The 24234-nt window shown below is 36.6% G+C and overlaps 1 protein-coding gene across 1 annotated transcript in view; it reads right to left on the bottom strand.

Moving 5' to 3' along the window:
• The window catches only part of LOC149534755 (ras-related protein RABE1d), a 33005-nt gene extending 15785 nt beyond the window's left edge, over positions 1–17220 (bottom strand). Inside the window, exon 1 of the mRNA XM_089805337.1 lies at positions 16924–17220. Within this exon, the coding sequence (XP_089661463.1) occupies positions 16924–16996 (73 nt within the window). The 5' untranslated portion in view covers positions 16997–17220. The remainder of the gene's footprint in view (positions 1–16923) is intronic.
• Positions 17221–24234: the final 7014 nt, after the last annotated feature.

Raw genomic sequence — 24234 nt, forward strand, 5'->3', positions numbered from 1 at the left:
TGGAGGTGCAACCGACTAATTATATTTATGGAGGAGATTTACATTTCATTCAACCTAACCTCTCACAATCAACCATCCTCTTTTATCACTTACTTTGTTCATTAAAAACATTGCAAATTTCACATTTGATATTATCTAACTATATTGCAACTCAAAACCATATGCATTCTGTAACCAATGGATTTAGTAAGCTGATATACATCCAAGTTCCTCCATCAAATTGAAGTTTGAACTTGTCATATACCTTCTGCTAGTGTGTTATTAAATTGGAACATGTCATTGACCATGACTACATTTTCAAAAGGCAAATGCAACTTCATGAAAGAGATTAGCCAACGGCTTTTATTATGAAATTATCAATCAGCCTTTTTTATGATAATGTAACTAGAATTGAGAGTTGGTTCATGCTAAAGCTCATTACCCGAGGCATGACAAGATTGTACAACGTTATATAGTACATTCATTTGAAGCTTGACTTACGTAGCACACATTTGTCAATCTAACACAACCCTTCTTTCAATGGCTAGCCAGCTGACTACTGCTTGATTTGTGCATAATCTCATTGAAGATTCAAGAGGCATTACACCACATATTGCAAATATATTCCCATGTGTTGCACTCACTTAGATGAAACAACGAGTTAACCATCGAATTAACAACAACACAAATAAACAAGAAAGCATGGGATGGCCATAAATCATAAACTCCAAGCAAGTCAATTTAAGGGAGGGATGGAGATGATATTCCAGTAATAAAGAAAATGTCTCCAAGTGGCCAAACATAAATGTAATATCATACCATTTAAGTATATACTACCATACCCTTCTTGGACATGGCAATCCTGTCCCTGCACATATACCTCTCATTTCTCAGAGACAATGCAATAAATCCTAAATTATAAAAAAATTGTTTGCTCTTACTTTTTCAGAATTCTCTAAAATTCTGATTTTAGTTCCTAATGTTGAAGTTAATAGCAGCAAGAAAGATCTGTTTACCTGGAATTGACTGATTGAACCTCTCAGAATTCTGTGTGGTTTCTTTTTGTCCTCTGTTCATGCAATGGAGTTGCGAAGATTTTTCTGTTTGTGCTGTTTATCCTTTTTCAATCACAGGCTTTTACTTTCTGACTAGTCGGCTTACAGCATACAGTTATTTGTATTGTCCATTTGCATCTCTTCTCTCTTGCATAAGTATTGTCTTGATATTGCTGCATGGACCCAGGCTCATTTCATTGTCTTTGCTGGCACTCTTTTGTCAGCTATATATCGGTTTATTTTCTTGGCCTTGTGTATGAGTATTATGGACTCGTCAGTTTCTTATTGTATGTGGCGATCCTCTCATTTATGTTGTGTGCACCAGTTCATTTATTAAGTGTGCCATTATCTTGTTCATGAATAACAGTTATTATTTGATCATTTTGCACCTCTTCATTGGCAGACCGTCAGAATTCTCTAAGCGTCAGTTTTCTATGTTTGAGCATGAGAGATCGCAGGTATCTTGCTTTTTTGCTGCCTTCATTAGAAAGAAGAAGAGACATTGTGACCAGTTGTTGCTCATGGTTCTGTTAAAGGTGTTGTGTTATTATCTCTGAAGTTCACAAAATTTGTGGTGATTTTCAATTCTGAGTTTATGTAACGCTCGATGTGAGCAACCAATATCTACTCAGTTTGCATGCTTTAATATAGGGGATACTCTGTTAAATTTTGAACTCTGATCTTTGTATGATCATTGAGTTTTGAAGACTTAAAAGGGAGATGGAATCAGTTTTGCATTTCTAATAAAGGATCTATTCTTAGCTGACTATTTTTATGCTTGTATTCAGCCTCAGCGAGTTCAAACCTGCGCTACAGTGTACAGAGGATGGGTATGATCGTAATTCTCACAAATCTATCATCAAGTTTTTTGATAATACAGTGGTTATTTCCTTTTTGCCAAAAGAACTCACTAAGGTTTTTAGGTTACCATCAAAGGGTTCTTCCGCCATAAAATCCTCAGCAAAAATGGCTCCTCAGGATAAGGAGGTCCTACTCATTCAAATCTGACACATCACTGGCCGAATGGGATAGCCTATGGAGTAGCAATACCAGAAGAGAATTGAAAAAAGCATTTATCATCTCTCTCAAGTAGAAGCGCATTATAGATAGCGAAAAGCAAACTCCCAGGGGCGAGTAGGGCATCCAACATTGCCATTTGGATGCTCAAGTTGATGAACCGCATAAGGATGGGAAGTAATATAATTGGGAACGGACTTTATCAGAGTGGATACAGGCGTTTTTCTGCCTCCAGCACAACACATTTTACATGTCCCACCATGTCATTATCCTATTTCTTGATGATGTACAACCATAAGTACCTCCAGACCAATGGAGGAAGTTTGTACTGGCAGCAGAGTAGAGTCACACTGTCATGACCCCTTCTAAATGGTTAGAGTACAAAACAATTATATGATAATAACATAAAGCATGATTTCATTGTTTGTGTGTGTGTGTGTGTGTGTGTGTGTGTGTCACTATTTGAATATATTAGATCAATAAACTAACAAAAAGGGTCTAGCAATAACAAACAAACCTTGCAATCATAATACCTTGATAATACCATTCGAACATTACAATATCATTTCGATGGAGAAGAAAGAAATCAACATCAAATAGTCACATAGAATCATAATCCATCTTAATAATAGTAACTTCTAATACTCCAGCATTCAATCTCCTTATTAATAATGTATAATTTATTATCCCTTCAATGCATTATTCAATAATAATAATATTATTGATAGACATATAGAATAATCTACTTATATAAAATAATATTAATATTCAAACCCAATACAATTTAATAATAATAGCAATTGATAAATTTGATTTGCTTTAACTAATACCGACCACAATTTAATAGCAGTTGAAATAACGAATGTTGACCCCCCATTTTGGATGGTGAGGCCCACATGACACGATGTGGCGGTTCAATAAGAGCCCTTGCCACATATATAATATGTGGTCGAATCATATAGTGAAAACACAATAGGGAAGTACACAAAAAGACCAAGTGGAAGATCGGGCATACAGAACTAATAAAAGAAAGAAGAAAGAAATAACGGGCAATATAGAGGATAGGGAGAATTCAATATGAGAGCAGCAAAATGAAAAGAGGACATCAAGGAGCCAAAAATATACACTGCCAATATTAGGAAGTATCAAGCATAGGAAGAAGCATACATTGCAAAGGTTAAAAGGACTAGGGAAGGAAATAAAGTAAGGACGCATAGACATAAGGTATTAATACCACTAATTAGACAAGGAGCCACGTGAATGTGTGGGTAAGATACTACTACCAATGATAATTAAGTGCAGCCTAGTTAAATCAGACATATAAAATAAAGAGGGCATAAAGCCCCTACTTAGTAAAGACCAAAAATCATAAGCCACCCTTTTGATGCCATAAAGGGAAGAGGGTGAAATAAGTAAAGTTAGAGGGATAAATAAGTAAAGTAAGAGAAGGGAGTATTAGGTGGTGGAAGGTTATTAGGGGTGAAATAGAGTAAGGATGAGATGATAGTGAAAAATAATAAATACAAATTTAAGTGGGTTGACACACAACATTAAATACATCTTATTGGTATATAAAATTAATTATTTTGTATATACATATATTATTCAGGAACTTGGATAATTGGAATGAACATATTTTGCGAAAATAAACTTCATATATTTTTAAGGAAAAATCTAATTGATGTATTTACAAAGTCTTTCGAAGCATATATAAAATCTATCTTAAAACATCAAAATTAGAAATTAGAGACCATCACAGAATTAATTCCAAAAGGGGACATTACACGCACAAACCGGTTAAGCACTATTGGATACATTTGGACTCTTGCAAATGGCAATGAACCCCTTAGAAAGAAGGCTAGACAGGAAGAGACAACCAATAAGGATGAAGGGGATGAAGGTAGTATGGAGGAAGAAGACGATACAATAAGAGAAGAGGCAGTGAGGAGGAAAAGGAAGAGGAAGATGCGGTGGGAGAAGAGGCAATTGCACTCACTCCTCTCGAAGAGAGGAAGAATAGTGGATGAGAGGTTTCATATAGAACCATGCCATTGAGGGAGTGCCTTGGCAGAGGTAAAGGAGTGATAGAGGGCCACACCACCCTTACCCACTCACAATCAAGAAAGCAACAATATGGAGACCAATAAAAAAAATGCTTCACAAGAAATTTTATTATACTTGAAGATCCTTACAACACCCACAAGATGATATCAAGCTTCTCCTTGAGCTTCCACTCCTCGAGCTTCTCCTTGAGCTTCTACTCCTCAAGCTTCCCCCTTGAGCTTCTACTCCTCAAGCTTCCCCCTTGAGCTTGATTTAGAAATGCTCATATGCCTTGCTTAAATAGGCACTTCTAACCCAAGACATTACAAACACAACCAATGTGGGATACAACTATCTTTAAATAAATATTAAATTCCCACCCAAATACAACTAAGCACCCAACAAATATTAAATACATGATTTATCCAAAACCTTCTAGAATTTCCACCTACACACCTCGATTAATGGAATGACAACTATTTTTCTTATTTTTCTATTTTATGCCATCTATGCACCTCGAAAATAGAAATTCCTCTTTTTTTCCTTTTTCTCCTTTTTATTTTTTTATTATTTCTCCTCTAATTTTCGTCACTTTCTCTCTCCTCCACAATTTTTTTTTTTTTTTTTTCCAATTTTTTTTTTTTTTTTTTTCCAATGCAAGATGCTCCTGCATCAGACTCCCCCGGTAGATAGAAAAGTGTGTCCCACACTTGGACGCCAAAAAGAAAATCTACAACCATCTTCATCTTCACCAAAGGTTTCCACCTCAATAGGGACAACAAAACCACCATGCAAATCTTCCACACCAACATCTCAACCATCCAATCGACAAGCTCATGCACAAGAACAAACTGAACATAATGCTTCATTAGCAAACTCCCATTCACATCAACAACTAGTGAATCCACACCAGCAGCAACAAACCCCGCATCAGCAACAACAAACTTCATATCAGCACCAACATGTAGATCTCCATCAATACATGCCAAACTCTCAACACCAACAACCTCATTGCTCACAACAAGATGCTCTGCAATACATAACTCACCTCCAACAACTGGATCATCCACCTCCAAGTGCTCCATAATCTCCATGTCAGATTCAACCAATTGATCATGAAAACCAACCTCCATCCCAACATTAGCAAGATTAGGAATATCCTCAGCAACAACCTCTATTTGCTCTACAGGTTTTGCATCAGACTCCACAAACTGATCAACAAAACCAACCTCTTCCACCTCAACCTTGTGATGCCATCTTCTCTCACGAACCTCCTTAACTTGATCAGCCAATCTATCATCCAACCGAGAAATCATCTTAGAAAAATTCCTCTCCACTATATCATGGATTTTGGCAATCATCTTAGGGTCCAATCCTCTTGGAGCCATCTTCCAAGATCTTCGTAAACCCTCTGCAACAAATCCTTCCCACGCTCCTTGTGACAACCAAATTGTTTGCAAGTCAGATCGCAACCTGCCACCTCGCACGAACAATCAGGAACCATATCACAAGTCTAGGACAACGGATTTGCAATCCACAAGCTCTGATAAACTTTGCCCAAACAAGGTCTTGGTACAAACTGCCTCACACTTCGGCGATCTGCTTGTACACTCAAGATCTCCTGCTCTGATACCACTAATGTAGGTACGCTCTGATACCACTGATAGAGGGCCACACCACCCTTACCCACTCACAATCAAGAAAGCAACAATATGGAGACCAACAAAAAAAATGCTTCACAAGAAATTTTATTATACTTGAAGATCCTTACAACACCCACAAGATGATATCAAGCTTCTCCTTGAGCTTCCACTCCTCGAGCTTCTCCTTGAGCTTCTACTCCTCAAGCTTCCCCCTTGAGCTTGATTTAGAAATGCTCATATGCCTTGCTTAAATAGGCACTTCTAACCCAAGACATTACAAACACAACCAATGTGGGATACAACTATCTTTAAATAAATATTAAATTCCCACCCAAATACAACTAAGCACCCAACAAATATTAAATACATGATTTATCCAAAAACTTCTAGAATTTCCACCTACACACCTCGATTAATGGAATGACAACTATTTTTCTTATTTTTCTATTTTATGCCATCTATGCACCTCGAAAATAGAAATTCCTCTTTTTTTCCTTTTTCTCCTTTTTATTTTTTTATTATTTCTCCTCTAATTTTCGTCACTTTCTCTCTCCTCCACAATTTTTTTTTTTTTTTTCCAATTGTTTTTGTTTTTTTTTCCAATAATTTTCCAATGCAAGATGCTCCTGCATCAAGGAGGCAACAAGCAGAGAAGATGAAGCAAGGGAGATGGAGGAAGGGCCATACCATACCAATGGAAACCGTATTAGTACTACAACGGTCTGTACCAAAGGCCCTAGTAGTATCCATGCTGACACCCATAGCAAAAACCATAATACTGACCATACTAAAGAGAATGGAGAAATTCATACAGGCAGTGACCAACTGGAGCACAAAGCAGTCTCAAGTGCCCAAAATTGTATTCACTCCTGCACAGCTTCTACCCATGGCACGCCTGATTACAAGAGGGGGGTGAAGGTGGTAGACTTGAGGGCACACAAGGTGGGGCCCACCACACTTTGCTTGACAACCTCACAAGACATTGAGCATGTCACCCCCATTATATTGACGATGGCACTTGCACCTACCATTGGAGTTGTCATCCTAGTTGTTGGTTCCGAAAACTACAATTCTAGGAGCTTTGCCAATTCTCTGATAGGATTATCCAATCAGTTCTAGCCAATGAACAGGAATAATCTTGATTCCCATGCACTTTAGGCTTCACTAAACCTAGGCGGGTACACCTCCTAAAACCCTAATTGCTTCAACAATTTTTCTATAACGAATTTAAACTTTGTGAGTTATAAGTTGGCATAATCTTTAAACTTTGTTCAAAATGGAATTATATGAATGCTTCGATATGATTGAATATTTATATAATAACTGAGTTTATGCTTGTAAGAAGAGATACTAAAAAGAATCATTAACTTCAACGATGAATCCAATAATCGTTTCAATGATTTGAAAGACCAATGCCTTGTTTATTCGGGCAATGGAGTCAACGACAAGAGAGATTATTACGTACAACTTTATGAGACAATATATTAAAATATCATCAATTACTCTTGTACTTCAAATGCAGTAGATAAATCTTTTATGCAATCCATCGTTAGTCCAAAAGGAATTTAGCTTCTTCGGTGGAAGTCCAATTAGACAAAGATGCAGAAACTTTATATATTTCACACTATTCCTTGTTTATTAAACAAAGAAAGCTACAAAAAAATCCAAAGCATAAGTTTGTCCAGGATTATTTAATAATCACTTTATTAGTCACAGAGGACGAATCAAATTGTAAAATATTTTCTCAGCCTTGAATAAAAACAAATAAAGATCTTGTTAATTCATAAAAGTTATAGTTTAATATTTTATAATCTTCCTTACAAATAAATGCATCTCCTTTTAGCTTCTTCTTATCAAATATCTTTATTTATGACTTGTGTCTTGTTCTTCTTCCTTATTTATACTTGATAATGAAAAAGACATTACCCTTCAGATTAGGAATCATGTCTCTTTATCAAGTAGACTTTTAAGTTAAAAAATCATTAATCACCGATAAAACACAATAGTTTATAATATTTGCAAAATATTAGAATCAATATCATTTCCAAGTCCCTCGTTGATTATCAGTGCTAGGAGGTTTCGATACTACAATTGCTGCATTTTCTTCCCCCATTTTTTTCCTAATAAATCAACCTTCCATTAACTTCGCGCACATTTTTCAATCTTTGCTACACTAGTATCTGTTGACCCTGTCATTATTCCATCAGGCTGGAACCTGGATTATCGCATGTATTACAGGTATCATGGATGATCTTAAGTCCACAATAAAATCTTGGGATGTAACACATCTGCAAGGATTATTCATCATATCTGTGATTTTGTATTTAAGTGTTACTCAATTACAATTCATTTTCCCATAGTTGTGTGTTAAACCGTTGTCTAGAAGAACAAGGTGCGCTATGATTTTCGTTCGTGTAAGTTACAGTCGTCAGGCAAGGAGTAGAGTCAGGTACTTCACTTATTAATATATATAGCAAGATCAAAAATCATTTTGGGCTTGAAACGACAACAATCCTACTTCAACAACCAGGGGAATTCAAGAATTCATGCTATCAAGTTTGACTTTAGCAAGGAATCGACAATATAGAAGAAAATACACAAAGGCACTTGTGCGTCCAACAATCTGAATTCAAGCATTTCTCAAAGCCATCGTGGACTTGTCTAGAAGGATTTGAATGTTGAATAGCTGAAGATGAACCATTCAAGAAAGATTCTGAGATTCCCCCATTGCCCTTATTTTGGGATTATTAAATTGAAGAAATTGCCCTTCTATGTACTTCCTTTGCTCCCTTGCCTCTTCTCGCCACATAATTCTAATAGCTATTCATGATTTTACCTTGTGCACGGGAATCACTCCAAGATGTATCATATCCATCATTTGGTAATGAATTGTTCTAGAAGTTGAGTCCTCCACTTAAAGATTCTGATAAGCCTTTGCAATCAACAATGTCCCTACTTCTACTTCTACTTCTACTTTTACTTTCATTTCTCCTTGACGAATGTTGAAAAGATTTAAGTCTTCTACAAATTGGATGTAACCAACAATTTGTGTAGTCACATTTTGGTGTCTGTGTGATATGGCCTAAAGAATATTCATAATAGTTTTCTTTCCATGGGTATGTCCTCTGGTGGGCATCATTTTAATTATAAAAGCTTAATCATTGGTACCTGTAAACTCTCAATATTGACTGGTTCTCCCTTCAATTTTTGCTCTAACACTGGCTGGGAAATTCGTCTCTCCATTATGATCACCTCCTTCTCTTACAACCAACCTCTTTTTCTTTACTTTTAGCAAATCCAAGATGCTCCTGAAGGTAAACGTCAATGGCTCTATACAACCCATCATGAACAAGTATATGTAGCAAATCACAATAATGCCTTGGATGACTAAGCCATGAGCATCATTTCACAAAGAGTTCCACTGCGTAAAACTACATTAGATATTGAATAGGAAGCCATTTTTTGCAGCTCTTCCATTGCAAAGCGAACCATATCCTCTGGATTTACTTCATGTATATGATCAAACCATCACTTAATAAACTCTCTCATTTGGCAAATTTGTCACTTTGAAAATCCCTTGAATTCAGGCTTTGGTGTATATTCCAAGTCTTCAATGTCCTCCCCAACACACTCGTGATTAATGATTAGGTAGCCTTCATCATCCACCATGTATTAAATCATCATTACCACATCATACTTAACATCAAGGAATTTCAAAGGCAGCTTGGTTGTCTCTATATCAAAACACACACATGACCTTAACAAGCTGAAGAATATTAGTCCTATTTTCTAGAGTCTACTTTGACAGAGTAATCCACACCTGGCACCATTATCAATAGTAAAGTGAACATGGTAGAAGACATCATACTGTCGTTTGTTAATAATCCAATCCAAAGAGTCTTGTATCTTTTGTTTATCACTCTTGCCAACAAAGAAGGGTTCATAAGTATTAGTTGCTTCGAGTTTAGCCTGGTTCATTTCAACAATAGTCAGGAGATCACTTTTAACATGCATTAGTTCTTGAACGGTAACGAAGCTGACTTTGAGATATGTTTTATAGAAGCCTGACAAATGATTTTTCAAATCCAAGTCTCCTTTGTCCACAACTTCTATATATCAGAAATGTGACCCTGCTTCTTTATTAGAGAGTTCGCTCTTTATGATGTCCAAGGCATCACTTATGATGTAGATTCAATGCATACTTATTGATTCATCAATGGCAATATTCCATCAAGTCTCAAACATTGTTCAACAAATGGAGACCCTAAAATTTCAAAAATTTGAGTTCCATCACCAACTACCCCAGTCGCAGTCCCTACGGTGGGAGGTAGAGTTCCTATAGTAGAGGATGTAGTTCCTATGCCAATTCATAGGGTCGAGGGTCCAAGGGTCGAAGATGAAGATTTAGATTGGGGCAGAAGAGAGGGTACTACTAGAGTACATGATACAGGAGATCAAGAGGAGGCAGATATACCTAGTATGGACACAAAAATGGATAGTCTTTTGGATAAGTTTGAGATGGTGTTGGTGATATCCCACTACCCTCACCAACCTTATTGATTGCACGATACACGAATGAGTTAAGGCAGACAAAAGAGGCTTGAAAAGCCCTACAAGGTGAGCTTATTAAGTTGGAGGACGGAAGCCACAATGAAGGGAACATCTACCTCTAAGAGGAGATGGCTACAGAAGACATTGTACCCAAAGGCTACCCATGAGGAGGCCTTTATTCTTGGAGAGTTGAAGAAAATTGCAGTAGTGGCACGTGGGGTGTAAGACCTCAATAGGCAACTAGACATAGGCCCCATCACCATTAAGGTAGAGAGGCTTCTGAGATTTATGCAGGAGTGTGAGAGGAAGTTTAGAGAACTTCACAACCTGAGGATGGCCTCGCAAGAAGACTATAGAGTTGTTGGAGTGGGGGAGACCACACATTACTGAGGGGCACACAGGCATGATGGATGTTCTATACAGCATGGAGCAAGCATTTTGGGATACATTCCTTCAGCTCCAATGGGTGACATAGGCAAAAAAATAGGAGAATACTATGGGACTGCAACGATAAGTAGCCTTACAATCAAGAGTGGTCAAGTTGGAGAACAAGGCAGCCCAAGAGAAAATAGCCCATGCAGAAAAGGAGGAACGGTTGGCAACCATTGCAAGGACACTGGAGAGCACAAAGAAGGATTTGATGAATGCACTAAGGTTGGTAAAGACAACATAGGTGAAACAGATGATAGCGGATTGAGATCTTCGGCTCCTCTGCTAGAAGCTCTTGCCCCCGACCTCCTCTTCCACTCCAGGGGTGTCCTCTCATTCTTCCTTTACAATACATTTTCTTCCACTTCATGTTTTATGTTTTGATTAGTAATCACAATGTAATGGAAGTTGGTTATTGGGTAGTTGGAAGAACTGACAGTTGGAAGGTGCAACCAACCGTTGGGTACTTTATGAATATAATCAAGCACCGAGAATATCTTACTGTTGATATGACATTACTTGGAATAAAGCCTATCATTCTGCAAATTTTATGCACATTGTTTCTATTCTCCATTATTATGTTTCTTATGCTACTGTGTGAATATTCCTGTTTACTCTGTGTGGAAGCAAATAATCATAACCCATGGGAAGTAAACAAGCTCAAGATCTAGATCCTAGAATCTAAATCCCACCTTTAGCTTGTGACTGGCACAACTTTGATAAGAGTTGCAATAATTACTGAGGTGATTAACTTCAAGAAAGTAGCTGTGGAATTTCAGTCAAAGAACAAGATACTGGTCATCTATTTGTCTACCTCTGCTCAACAATTAATGAGGATTAATCCAACATTTTTTTCTTTGATTCTCTTGTGCTTATCTACCAGAGAATTTGTCACTTTACAATAGGGAATCATCCTTTGGCTTCTTTGGGTATTCACTTAGCTAATGGTAATGTCCAAAGATATTAGCAGAAGGGAATTTTGGACAGAGTTCATGTGAGAATTACTATTAGTCATTGGGCTTTCCAATTATTATCGTTTGTTAGCTGATTTAAACTATTAAAATCTGTTTTCCAAGATCTTCCTATTTATACATTTTTAGTTTTCAACCCCTAAGAGATTTCTCCAAGCATTTCACACTTGTTTAAAAAACTCTTATAGGCAGGGAATTAACAGTACCAAAACTGGAGGTTAGTTAGTTGGGACCAAGTCTGCAAACCTAAAATTTATGAAGGCCTTGGACTTAAAAAGTTTCAGTTCAATTGTCAGGCTCTACAACCACCTTAGGCTAAAATCTTTAGTTTCAAGTATTTAAGAGAAGTTGCTGATGATGACCTTCCTTGCATGGGTATGTTCAAGAAAGGTTCAATAATTTGAAACATAATTCAGGAGGCTTTGATTGTTAAAGAACTTTCTTGAATTATCAATAATGGTGATAGAGCTCTTTTCTGGAATAATCCTTGGGACCTCTATCCTCCAACCCTCCTTCCCTTCCCCCTTCTCCAACCTCCAGTAATTCATTTAGTTATGGGGAGGTTAAAATTTGTTGGTTTTGAGAAATCCATCTAGGAAGTTTCCAGGTTATATCATTAGAAGGACCCCACTAGCAGGCCTAAAAAGGGAACGTCCAATGCTTAAACTACCCTTGCCTATACTTTTGCTAATAAGCCTTGGTATCCTCTGGAGGAAAAGGACATTGTGTATGATATTCCCATGATGTTGCAGATGATGTTGTGAATTATATAGAGCGTTCCCATGATGTTACAGGGTTTAGAAGGGTCCCAATGATGGAGTGACTGGGATGAAATGCCTCCCAGCCATTCCCCCAGTCATCACAACAAAGGACCGAGGTAGCTGAAGGTGTTGTCTGGGTACACCCTATTGTTCTCAGAGCAGGCAGACATCCATTAAACCTAGGGACAGCAAGGCATCCCAATAACACTTTCAAAAAGAAAATGTTTTTAAAAAACAATTTATGGGAAAATTAAAAAAAATAAACCTGATCTAAAAGGGAGGCCCAGAAGCTTTAAAAAACTGTAATAATGCTTGCCCGCCCTTAATTCAAATCACCAACACCAACCTACAGTTGCAAGTGCACACACAAAAGGTGGAATATAAAAAGGTTAATTGCAGCATGAAGGTTCTGATGACCTTGAAAGCTTTAGTTTGAGCTTGGTGGCAAGGACTGCAACACTCAACCCTTCCCTGTATCATTACACAGAACATGCCAAAGTCCCCATCCCTAGACCCAGTGAGAAATGTTGCCTCTTGACACCACGGAGCAGATTTAAGAAGTGAAAAATAATAATTGCTTTGTGCTATTTGAATTACATGTCAAGTGGTTGGATTCCATTCATTCTTTTTTTTTTATGGAAGTCCTCCACAAAATCTATTTAACTACCCAATACGGGAGCACGAACCTTACAGCTGAACCTCCTTGGCGAAGTGCCAAGGACTAAGGGGTATCCATTCCACCAAATTCACCCGGAGCACAATCCTAGCCTCATCCCTTTTCGAGGTCAAAGCCTTACACTCGGCAAGACTTGAGCCCTGGTGGACTCTTTAAGAACCTTTCAACTTCACCGGTAGACCAAGGACCAATTGACTCCATTCTTTTACATTGCTAAGTCAGTCCAAATTCCGAGTAATACTACTGTGTTAGAGTCAAATGATTTCAAAAGTACATATAATCATAGTTGGCATAATCACCGAATACTCGGCGATTTGCCACTAATTGCTGAATTTTTCTTAGTGGCCAGTTTTTGATGGTTTTACTTGCAGAAAAAAATGGCCAATTTTTTCAAAAAACTCGTCAGTTAATCACCGAGTATTTGGGAAAATCTCGGCAAGTTTTACAAAATGACTTGGCCACGGCAGGTTAAAACCAAAAAAAAAAAAATTTGACAGAAACTATTTACTATTTTGCTTCCCACCACCAGCATTCTGCATGAGAATGCGATTTTGTGTACACTATATATATATATATATATATATATATATATATATATATATATATATATATATATATATATATATATAAACTCTGCTTGTTTCTTTTGTGTTCTCTTTAATTAACTCATTAAATGCATCTTCTCATTGAAATTTGCACAAAAAATGTATTTCTAATTAAACTTTAGTGGTTTTTTAGGCTCCCGAGTTTTCCCGAGTTTTTTTTTAAAATTGGCCAATTTTTTCCCGAATAAAGTTTTAGGGGCTTGGCGAGTTGTTGCCGAGTGAGAGTTTTCCAACTATGCATATAATGATGCACAATGGCACTGCCAATTGTTGCAGGCCTCTTTGTCTAGTTCTATCTCTAGTCAGTCTCTTGAAACATGTCAAAGCTCTTTACAAATTTTCTAAAATGATCCATTCAAAAGTCGGTAGGCCTTGGTATGTCTGCTTTTATTTGTTTGGTGAACAATGCTGGAAGCCTGGTATCCTTCTCAAATGATGAATATTGATGGATTTTATCATCTTTGGAACAAAACCACAGATACGGGACTAGAATATTTTCAAATTACTTACAGCATAGATGACATTGAGACATCAAACTCCAATGTATCATGGTCTCTTTTAATCCAAGTGCAGCTTTGTGTGTCCTCTCCAACAACATCATCTATACACTTGACTTCACTCAAAGTGCACAACATTTATGCACAACACCATCCTCATGTGGCCAAGATAAATTCTCACACACTACAACATAGGACTGCTCATGCACACCTTGTAGACCTACATAGAGCTACACACATCAACATCCATTTGGATTATTATATGTATGCGACACATGCTACTTTCGTACTCACATGCTACCTGGCAATCTCTGCACTATGGAACATGATCATCCAACTGGCATCATAAAAATCTGACATGGCAGCATCCACCTCACATGTTCCTATGGTACAACAGGCACAATACTAGTTTGACATCTGGCATTAACCCATCCTCATAGTCAACTCAAAATTTTGACACTTAACAACAGATCTATGGGGTCTAGTTGTCAGCTTGCTTCCATAAATACTCACTTTGTTCATTCTAAACTCTGTAGAGAAGAAGAAACATAACAGATTCTCAGCTAACTTTTCTATATGCTCATCCTATTCTCCCTGAATAGAAGTGGCATATTTGCCATAACCCTTCTACGAACAAGTGTGTTTTGGCTTGCACATGTGTTTTTTTAAATATTCCACAATCTTGTTGCATTACCAGCTATTTTAGAGGACCATCCCTCAGTTTAGACTAGGAATAGGATCAATTTAGGTCAGTAGTACGATTCCCACTTAAGAAAGAGATGAACAAATATCACAATTCATTGTCTTTGATTCATAAGTCAATTTTATATCAGTACAACTTTGTAAGTATTTCAGCTTACTTTACTTGTGTTGTTTACATGAATTATAAATTGTAACTTCTTTTACTATTTTATGTCATTAATTTTTATATATTATTTCAATTGCCATACCCAGATTTTGGAAAGAATATTGCCACATCCCTAAAACCCATCCCCCTATCCCAGAAACAAACAATGGTCATACATCTAAGGATGATGGAAAATGAGCTAGCAAGTATTGAATCAAGAATACTATTACTGATCTTGTAACTTTTCTTGAGAGAGATGTTGAATTGAAATATCAGAATTAGAATATTACACAGTGATTATATCCAGATACATAAATATTATTTCTGACAGTATATTCTAAAATCTTTTAAAACCCCTACTAATCCCAAACTAAATACAAAGAGCATAGTCACCAAAAGACCATGGCTATGTTATATACAAATAAAACCACCAAAACAATGTGGGTAGAGAAATAGAGTCCTTGTCTCTATATCTGAGTTTCCAAGGATTTCAATGATAAGACAGGTATACAACATAAAAATGTGAAGGTGTGGATAGAGAAACTGAGACCTTATCTGAGTTTCCTTGCAACAATTGTAAGACAGGTTTACAGCATTAAATTTAAAGATGTCGATTTACATAGTAATGTGTTGCAAAAGTATGGGTGAGGAAAATACATACAATGAGGACAAATGAGTCTAAGCGACAACTCAGGTATCGAAAAGCAAAGAAGATCCTTGATGAGATATGGTAAATAAAATGAAGTTGAAGACCCACCATATTAGAAGTACGCAGGCTTTAGAAACTAAACTCAAGTAAATACCGGAAAGCAGTTTTACTAGTGTAAGAATTTAAGGATAGTAGCTAGGGGATATCTTGTCTCCTTCAAAAGAAGAAAGGAAAAGAACCGAATATTGGTAGTGGATTCCAAATGGCATTTAGTTCTTTTCGTGCTGGTAAGGCTAGGGTCTCAAACCCCACACATTCTATGCTCAAAGCATGCCATTTCGAAAAATGCACAAGCTGTTTTATAAATAGTCCCAATGATCCGAGGTTTACAATGAACCACCAGAAAAATCACACTGCTGGATGAATGATATAAACTATTAAGTCCACAGAACCATTCTTGCAATTCAAACCCTAATTCTGATTGGCACACTTTCTGTAATTCATACAAGATAATTAGACAATGTGCAGGCATTTTACAATACAGTATCAGTCCCCTGTGACGAGGATAAAACAAGTAACATAAGAGCAATCATCATCCAGCAATACAGAGCTTCACCTAAAGTTTATATATATAAGTATAACAACTACATGGTATTAAACACACGTAATAGAAACTCCTCTAGTCAAATCAATCAACTTGCTTGCAAGTACTCGTTCATGTGCATGCATTCTACGAAACTGCCCAGTTTTCCTTTACATCTGAAAAATGCTTCCGAATTGGAAACAACTACTGAACAGTATTAACCTGAGACCTAAACCATTTCAAAAACATTTAAAAGTTTGTCAATAAAGAGTTAGAAAGTGGGCAAAGAATGGTATGCGCTAGCCAGCTAAAGGTACAAGGGTCAAATACTAAGGCCATTTCCAGTACCCGAGCTTCCATAAGGACCGAATACACTGATGCCTAAATTTCTACCAATAAAAATGTGTCAATAGTTAATCTTCTGTCCCAGTAGCACAAATTAACGCCCCCTCAGTAAAGTGAATTACAGAAGTTTCTGCCAATTGATTCCTATAGATTCAATTCCCATAAGAGATCCCAACAAGTTGTAAAGACCCATGATCTACTCTGTGATTTAACATATTTCGTTCAATCAATTCAAAAGTGTCAAAGGCATGGGGATCGAGCAAGGTACATACCGCTATCGCCAATCAAGAGCAGCTTGATAAGGTAATCATAATCCGCCCGAGCTTTCCCTGTGGCTACAGCCATCCTCTTAACTAGACTTTACGGTTCGCTACTTGTTATTATTATATTATGTCGTAATGATTTTCTCGCTTAAGGCTTGTGTAACACACTAAAATCCTTCCTGCACCATATTCGATCTTTAGACCTCCTTGACCCAACTGCATCTGTGTTGCAAACACTAGATTAGCATCAACCTCTCGCATTCGCACTCACGTTTCAACCATAGGAGGGTTAAACATACCACAGTTAAATTCCACCAAAGTCTTCCCAGCTATTTAATACATGGTTACCTGTTGTAGGGATTTTTTTTTGGGGTAAGTGATTAAGAGATAGCGAGAGTCATGGAGGGAGGAGGAAACTAATAATAAATAATTAAATAATTAAACAAGTTTATTGAATAAATAAGAAATGTTTTTTCCATGGTGAAAAGTCTGTCTCATAAGGTGGTTTCGTGCAGCTTATTACCTAACTCTGATATTTTTTTTTGTAATTTCGTGATCAAATTTGATGAGAGTGGTTTTGTATTGCTATTATAGTTTTTAAGCCAAGACCTTATTTTTTATTTTATTTTTTATTTCAAAGACATATTTTAATGAAGTTTAGTAGTCGATTTTATCATATCAACAATTCAACAATGTGTAAGTTTTTAACCCTTTGTTGTGTATATCAGAAGAGTTAGAAAAGTGATCACAGAGAAAGAGTCATTATTACATGCTCATTACTAATTTGTGATCAAAGAGAAAGGGCATTTGATTTCAAAGCAAGAGAGAAGGCTTTCTTTTGCTACCTATAGTCAACCTCATGAGCTATGTTGCAATTGTTAAAGGGTTTCAAAGACTGTAGTCCTTTGGAATTCAAGAAAACCTCCTAAAGTGGATGGGGTTTGGGATTAGAGGAGCGGTCAAGAATGCTCTACAAATAGGGTTTACCCCATGTGTAGAGATTAAGCCTTGGATCTGACTTGCATCGAAGTAACAATGGGGTACATTTAGGTTTTGATTTGCCACATAAGTGGCTCTTGTTACAAGCTAGAGTTGTCATTGCACCAAAAGATCAACATTTCAATGCTCAATGCAACCACTAGATTTATAGAACACGAGAGGTAGTTGAGCCATGTTGAATCCTAAAGAGGACATTGGTGGTTAGTCCAACAATCCCCCCCTTAGCGTTATCTAGGATATTCAAACCTATGACCAAGCTCTAATACCACTTGTTACAAGCTAGAGCTCATGTTGCACCAAATGTTCATCCTAACAATGCTCGATACAACCACTAGACTTATAGAACATAGGAGGCAGTTAATCCATGTCACGAAACTTGAAGGAGGGGCGTTGGTGATTAGTCCAACAACCCTCTCTTATATTGCACCTCTCTCTTTTTTTTATTTCTTTATTTGCTTTATGTATTTGTCTACAAGTCATTCTCTATATTTTTATCAATGGTTGGCTCTATTTTTTCCTCTATTTGGGCATTTGTTAGCATTCATGATGATATTCAAGTCATCCTTACTTTTCTTCTATAGGAAAGGGAGAGAGAACTTTTGAAATTCTATTCTTTTTATTTTTGATTGTTTTCTTCAAACATTTTATTGACAATAATGAGTACACCAAGTATATGCATTAACATAGCATGCACGAGTGTAGATTTTGAGCAAGAGGTAAAGTTGGAATAAACAAGAAAAATATCAAAGAGGCAATTGCTTTCTTAAAAGCTTCAGTTCAATGAGTACTTTTGTTTCTTCTTATATATTAGAAGTATATATGCATATTATTGTTTCTATTTTCAATTGTACTTTGAGGGTTTTAATCTGTAAAATTGTGGGCATGGATCTAGCTAGAAAAATAAACAACCATGCTTACAAGAAAGCAATAAAATAAAATAGAACATGCAAGAACAAGGAAATTAATATCTTATTCCATATAAAATTGAACTATAAAATTATGCAACTAGTACATGATTTATACAAAGTAAAACTATCACATAAAGAACAATTACGATGAGTTTACATCTAAATTAAATACCAGTTCTCCTTATTTGCCTTAACTTGTGACGAAGAGTTAATAATTGATTACGTGACATCAAATTCATAAGTTGTGGTGATAACTGAAACTTAATGACAATACCCCCACTTAAGGCTAACTGAGGAGAATAAAAGACTAATGAAAGAAAAGATGTAGCTAAAAATATTTTGGGAGAAGAAAAAATGTGAATGTCTATCAAATGATACCACCATAATGATGAATGGAGAACCTTCATTGAAAACAAGATGAAGATCACGATTAGTCCGCATGAGCACCCCAAACAACATCACTCCAAAAATGAACTAATGACAAACAAAGGCAATACATATGTCAATCAAAGATATAGTAGACAATAAACCACATATGTTCTCCAAAACAATGAATAGAGGACAAAAGAAGGTAAAACATCTATCATTCATGGATGTAGATGACATGTGAATTTGTACAAGTAACCCTAACGACACTACTTAACCTATTAGCATGAATGTTGATGGTATTCCTTTTGGGGAGTATCCTAAGCTAAAAAATATTTTGGGAGAAGAAAAACTGTGAACATCTGTCAAATGATACCACCATAATGATGAATGGAGAACCTTTATTGAAACCAAAATGAAGATCATGATCAGTGTGCATGAGCACCCCAAACAACATTACTCGAATAATGAACTAATGACAGACAAAAGCAATACATTTTTCAATCAAAGATATAGTAGACAATAAACTACATATGTTCTACAAAACAATGAATAGATGACAAGCAAAGGCAAAACATCTATCATTCATGGATGTAGATGACATTTGAATTTGTACGAGTAACCCTAATGACACAACTCAACCTGTTAACGTGAATGTTGTTGGTATTCCTTTTGGGGAGTATCTTAAGCATTACTATAGCACTTGGGCAGATTGACATGTTGCATTCATGACTATGTTTGTCATTGACATTAACATAGCATTATTTCTATGAAGACTGGTAAAGTAATAGACAGAGAATGAGGTTGTACAGACAGAGTATTGATGATCAAGTCAAGCACAGTTAAGGATGTGTTCTACACTGTGTCCTAATGAAGAGGTTAAGTTCACATACAAAGAGTTGAAGACATGCAAAAGATATGTTTGATTTACAGATAATAATATACAAACAAAGTACCTGAAAAGTAGTTTTTGATGTTTGGATTGTATTTCCTAATAGAGATAGAATCGTGATATGCACAGTTAGACACTAATAGTGGACAACCTAATGATGACATCAACAAGTGTGCAAGGTCTGAGGTTGCATGTGTAAGAAGTTGTAAAGACTATGAGATGACAGTGATTTGTAATTACGAATAAATATAATATTTTGTCATATCTTAATGAGATCCTATTATAATTAATTTGGAAAGCCTCAAGGTCGACTCAAGGAATTATTTTGAGGATGTGGTATAAAGGAAGATTATTTTCCTTGTAACAAAGTGAAAGCAAGAAGTGAATTCAAGTGTGATATGCAAAGTATTTGGTAAATGTGAGTAAGCGATCCAAGAGATTATTGAATGCAAATTTGGTGATCTAGTATCAAGATCAGAAGAGGATAAGTCTAGTCAGAGGACAAAGAAGGAGCTATACATTTCTATTATTCTACAAGGAATAATACAAAGATTAGTTGGATAGTGAGTTCAGTGATCTTACCCCTATAGTTGTTTGGACAGTGGGTCCATCTACCTTCTACAACTCCTAACTGTAGGGCCCATTTGCCGTTGCACCAAAAGTCATGACTGTTAGTGAACATGGAACACCACATAATTAACCACCTGTGGGCAGGGGAGCGCGTCGCATCACCCAACAATCTCCCCCTTGACACGCATACTAGGTGCTTACGCGGGTCGGGAAGGCACGGGGAGATTTGAACCCATGACCAAGCCAAAACCAGGCTCTGATACCAATTGTAGGGCCCATTTGCCATTGCACCAAAAGCCATGACTGTTAGTGAACATGGAACACCACATAATTAACCACCTGTGGGTAGGGGAGCGTGTCGCATCACCCAACAATCTCCCCCTCGATGCGCATACCAGGTGCTTACGCGGGTCAGGAAGGCACCGGGGAGATTTGAACCCATGACCAGGCCAAAACCAAGCTCTGATACCAATTGTAGGGCCCATTTGTCGTTGCACCAAAAGCCATGACTGTTAGTGAACATGGAACACCACATAATTAACCACCTGTGGACAGGGGAGCGCGTCGCATCACCCAACACTAACATGCTTGGAATCTCCTAACAAGGATTGATATGTATTGAATGTATTTCTTTGGCTCCTAATAGAGTCCATCCTCTAACAAGGAACATTTATACTAGTACATCATTTTTTGGGTACTATTAGATCTTGATTTAACAGTTTTTTTATAACCCAATGATAAGAACAAATATATCTAGGGTGTAGCTAATTCCCATATTCAACACACCTATTCAAACATCAAGGCCAACTATAAGGTTGAACTCCTTATTCTTCAAGCTCTGCTAAACCTAGGCGGGTAGACCTTAGATTCTATTATGTGACCTATGCAAAAACCATAAATCTAAATATATACACAACAAATAAAAACCATGAATCCTTCTATAATTGTATAATAATAGAGGCATGAAACAACTAATAACATGACCAATGCATTCACAAGCTAGTGAGGGTTAACCTTTTCTGCTCTACAACATGAAAGGGAAAACATATTGATTATAAAATGATATCAACATAACCCACATATGAGACAACAAGAAACACATAAGTCCTTTGATTGATCAGTGCCCTATCCATTAAGATATCTATGATCTATCCTTTCACTTTGTGAACTAAACATCAATATTCAAACTAAACCTCATACTCATCAAGTCCTTCCATGAGATCTACAACCCTGTCAAGATATACTGAGCATTTACTTGATTCTTTGAATCAATGGAAAAACACATCAAAACACACAACCCAAAGGAGTTGCAACTGAGATTTATGTTCTTTGTCCATAAATCACAAAAGATTAAAAACAACAAAGACAAGACACAAGAATCATAATGAAACTAAGTTCATTTGTTTCTTTTGTAGTCATTTCTTTAAGCCAAATACATTCAAAATGCATGAATATAACTCAGAAAAACCAAATAGATCAAAACTAAAACACTATAACCATTAGTGTTGCTCCTACTAGAGAGAATATTGAGGATGTGGAAACATAGTCAAAGCTCTACTTAATAGACTAGAACCAACCAACCCTCTACAATGAGAGAGAAGAGAGAGATATAGAAGAATGAAGAATACCAAATCTAATCTATATATGACAAGTGTCCACTTGAAATCTTATCTTGATGTTGTTGTAAAGCATCTCTCATCTTTCTTCTCCCAACTCAAAATCAGATCTGATCATTGCCTCAACAAACTAATCAAAATATCTCATCATAATGATGGAAAACCCCCTTAGAAAGAGTATCAAATTTACTGATAAAAATTTTGCCAAAAATCCTAATCAACTATTTTGGAGACAAAATAACACAGCTAAGATGATTCTCTCCAAATTTGGTAGATACCCACTTCATTATTAAGCTCAAAACTAAACTTGAACTATCAAACAAGAAACATAGTTGAAAATGGAGCATGTCAAACAAAACTAGGTGTAACTTCCACCCACTAATACATGTGCAAAAATTGATGGCAAAATTGAAAACTAGACTCTGAGACCTTTTCATTGATATATGATAGTGCTATCTTTGCTTGAAAATCAAGCCTCTAGCATCTATTTAAAGTTCCAGGTTAAAATTTATGATCAGGCCATTAAAATTACAAATATCTTATTTTATCCTAAAGTTCAAAATTTATGATAAAACTTATTTATTTAAAAGTTTGATATGCACGTTCAACCATGAGGGAGATTAAAATATTATTTTTAAAACTTTTTAAAAATTCATTCCCCTTTCAATTTTAGGTCAAACCTGGTTTGACCGGCCTGGCATGTGTTACTACCTGATTGGTTGCTAGCATCCCTGTTACCATTCCAACTTGGCCATCTGCCACCTCACTCTCATGTGGCACCATTTCATTTGATCCTTAATTTGCCACCTCAGTTGGATTGGGACTCGCATTGCCATGTGGTGCATGAGTGTAACTCTGGGAGCTACTAAGTGGTGAAGCCTCTAATCATTCTAACCTTACGACTTATTGTTAGTGGTTAGTTGTAAGGTCATGGCAATTTTCTTAAACCATCGTGGCCATACACTCAACTGTTGGCAATTATCGTAACTTGGGAACATTATTCGTTAACTATGGATTCAACTTCACAAACTTACGCTCACCTCAGGTTGTGTGATATGTGTCATGCAATCATTCATCTACCTGGTCATCCACATCATTTGTTCCTTTGGTTAGAATATCCCTTCATCGTGCCTAATCCCAACTAGGCCCCACGCACATGCAAGCCACTCCTTGTCTTCAAGCATATAACTTAAGACAACCTAATGCATGAGTGTTTACACATAAAAACAACAAAATATTCTCAGGCACAATCAATGTGGGATAAAGTCTTTGGCTTATTCCCTAGCACTATGCACACTCCTCACAGCAAAACCTCTTCTTAAAATATATTTTGTATGAATGGTAGTTTCCTACCTGGGAAGCAAACCCATGAATTCTTTGGTTAGTTGAAATGACTTCTTGCCTATTCTTCTACATTTGCATGCACAACTTGGGACAAAGTCTCAAAATCTTTTATTTTATAGAATACTTCCTCTCCATGACTATGAATCTCTAGTAAGAACCTACATCTACAAGGCTTTAAGACGCTTCCTACATCCATAAACAAGTTGTGGCACACCTTCTGCATTGATTGGATACGCTCCCGTATTGCATAAATTATGATCACAATAGACATCAATCATTCTCCTTGTGTTTGGTAGATAGATTGGGAAAAAAACTATTTATCTGATCAGTAGCTCTCCACAATGGTGACTCCTAGCATAATTTTTAGTGCCCAAACTTTGGATCCAAATGCTAATTCACACCAATTCTCATGTACCTATGATAATGTGTGTTTAAAATCAGGCGTAAAGAGTGATTTGATGTGAAGGATGCCAATACAAAATCAAATCAGATGTCACCATTAAATAAATTCAACTCAAAATCTCTGCAACAACTATATATCAAAGTTTCAAGATGTTGCATGACACTCACAAATTTCACTGGCCTCCTAGCTTTAACACATCAAAGTTTGCAAAAAGAGCACATG

This window comes from Cupressus sempervirens, chromosome 10, assembly GCF_028749045.1.
Source record: "Cupressus sempervirens isolate cs-2001-9-10 chromosome 10, ASM2874904v1, whole genome shotgun sequence".
Taxonomy (NCBI): domain Eukaryota; kingdom Viridiplantae; phylum Streptophyta; class Pinopsida; order Cupressales; family Cupressaceae; genus Cupressus; species Cupressus sempervirens.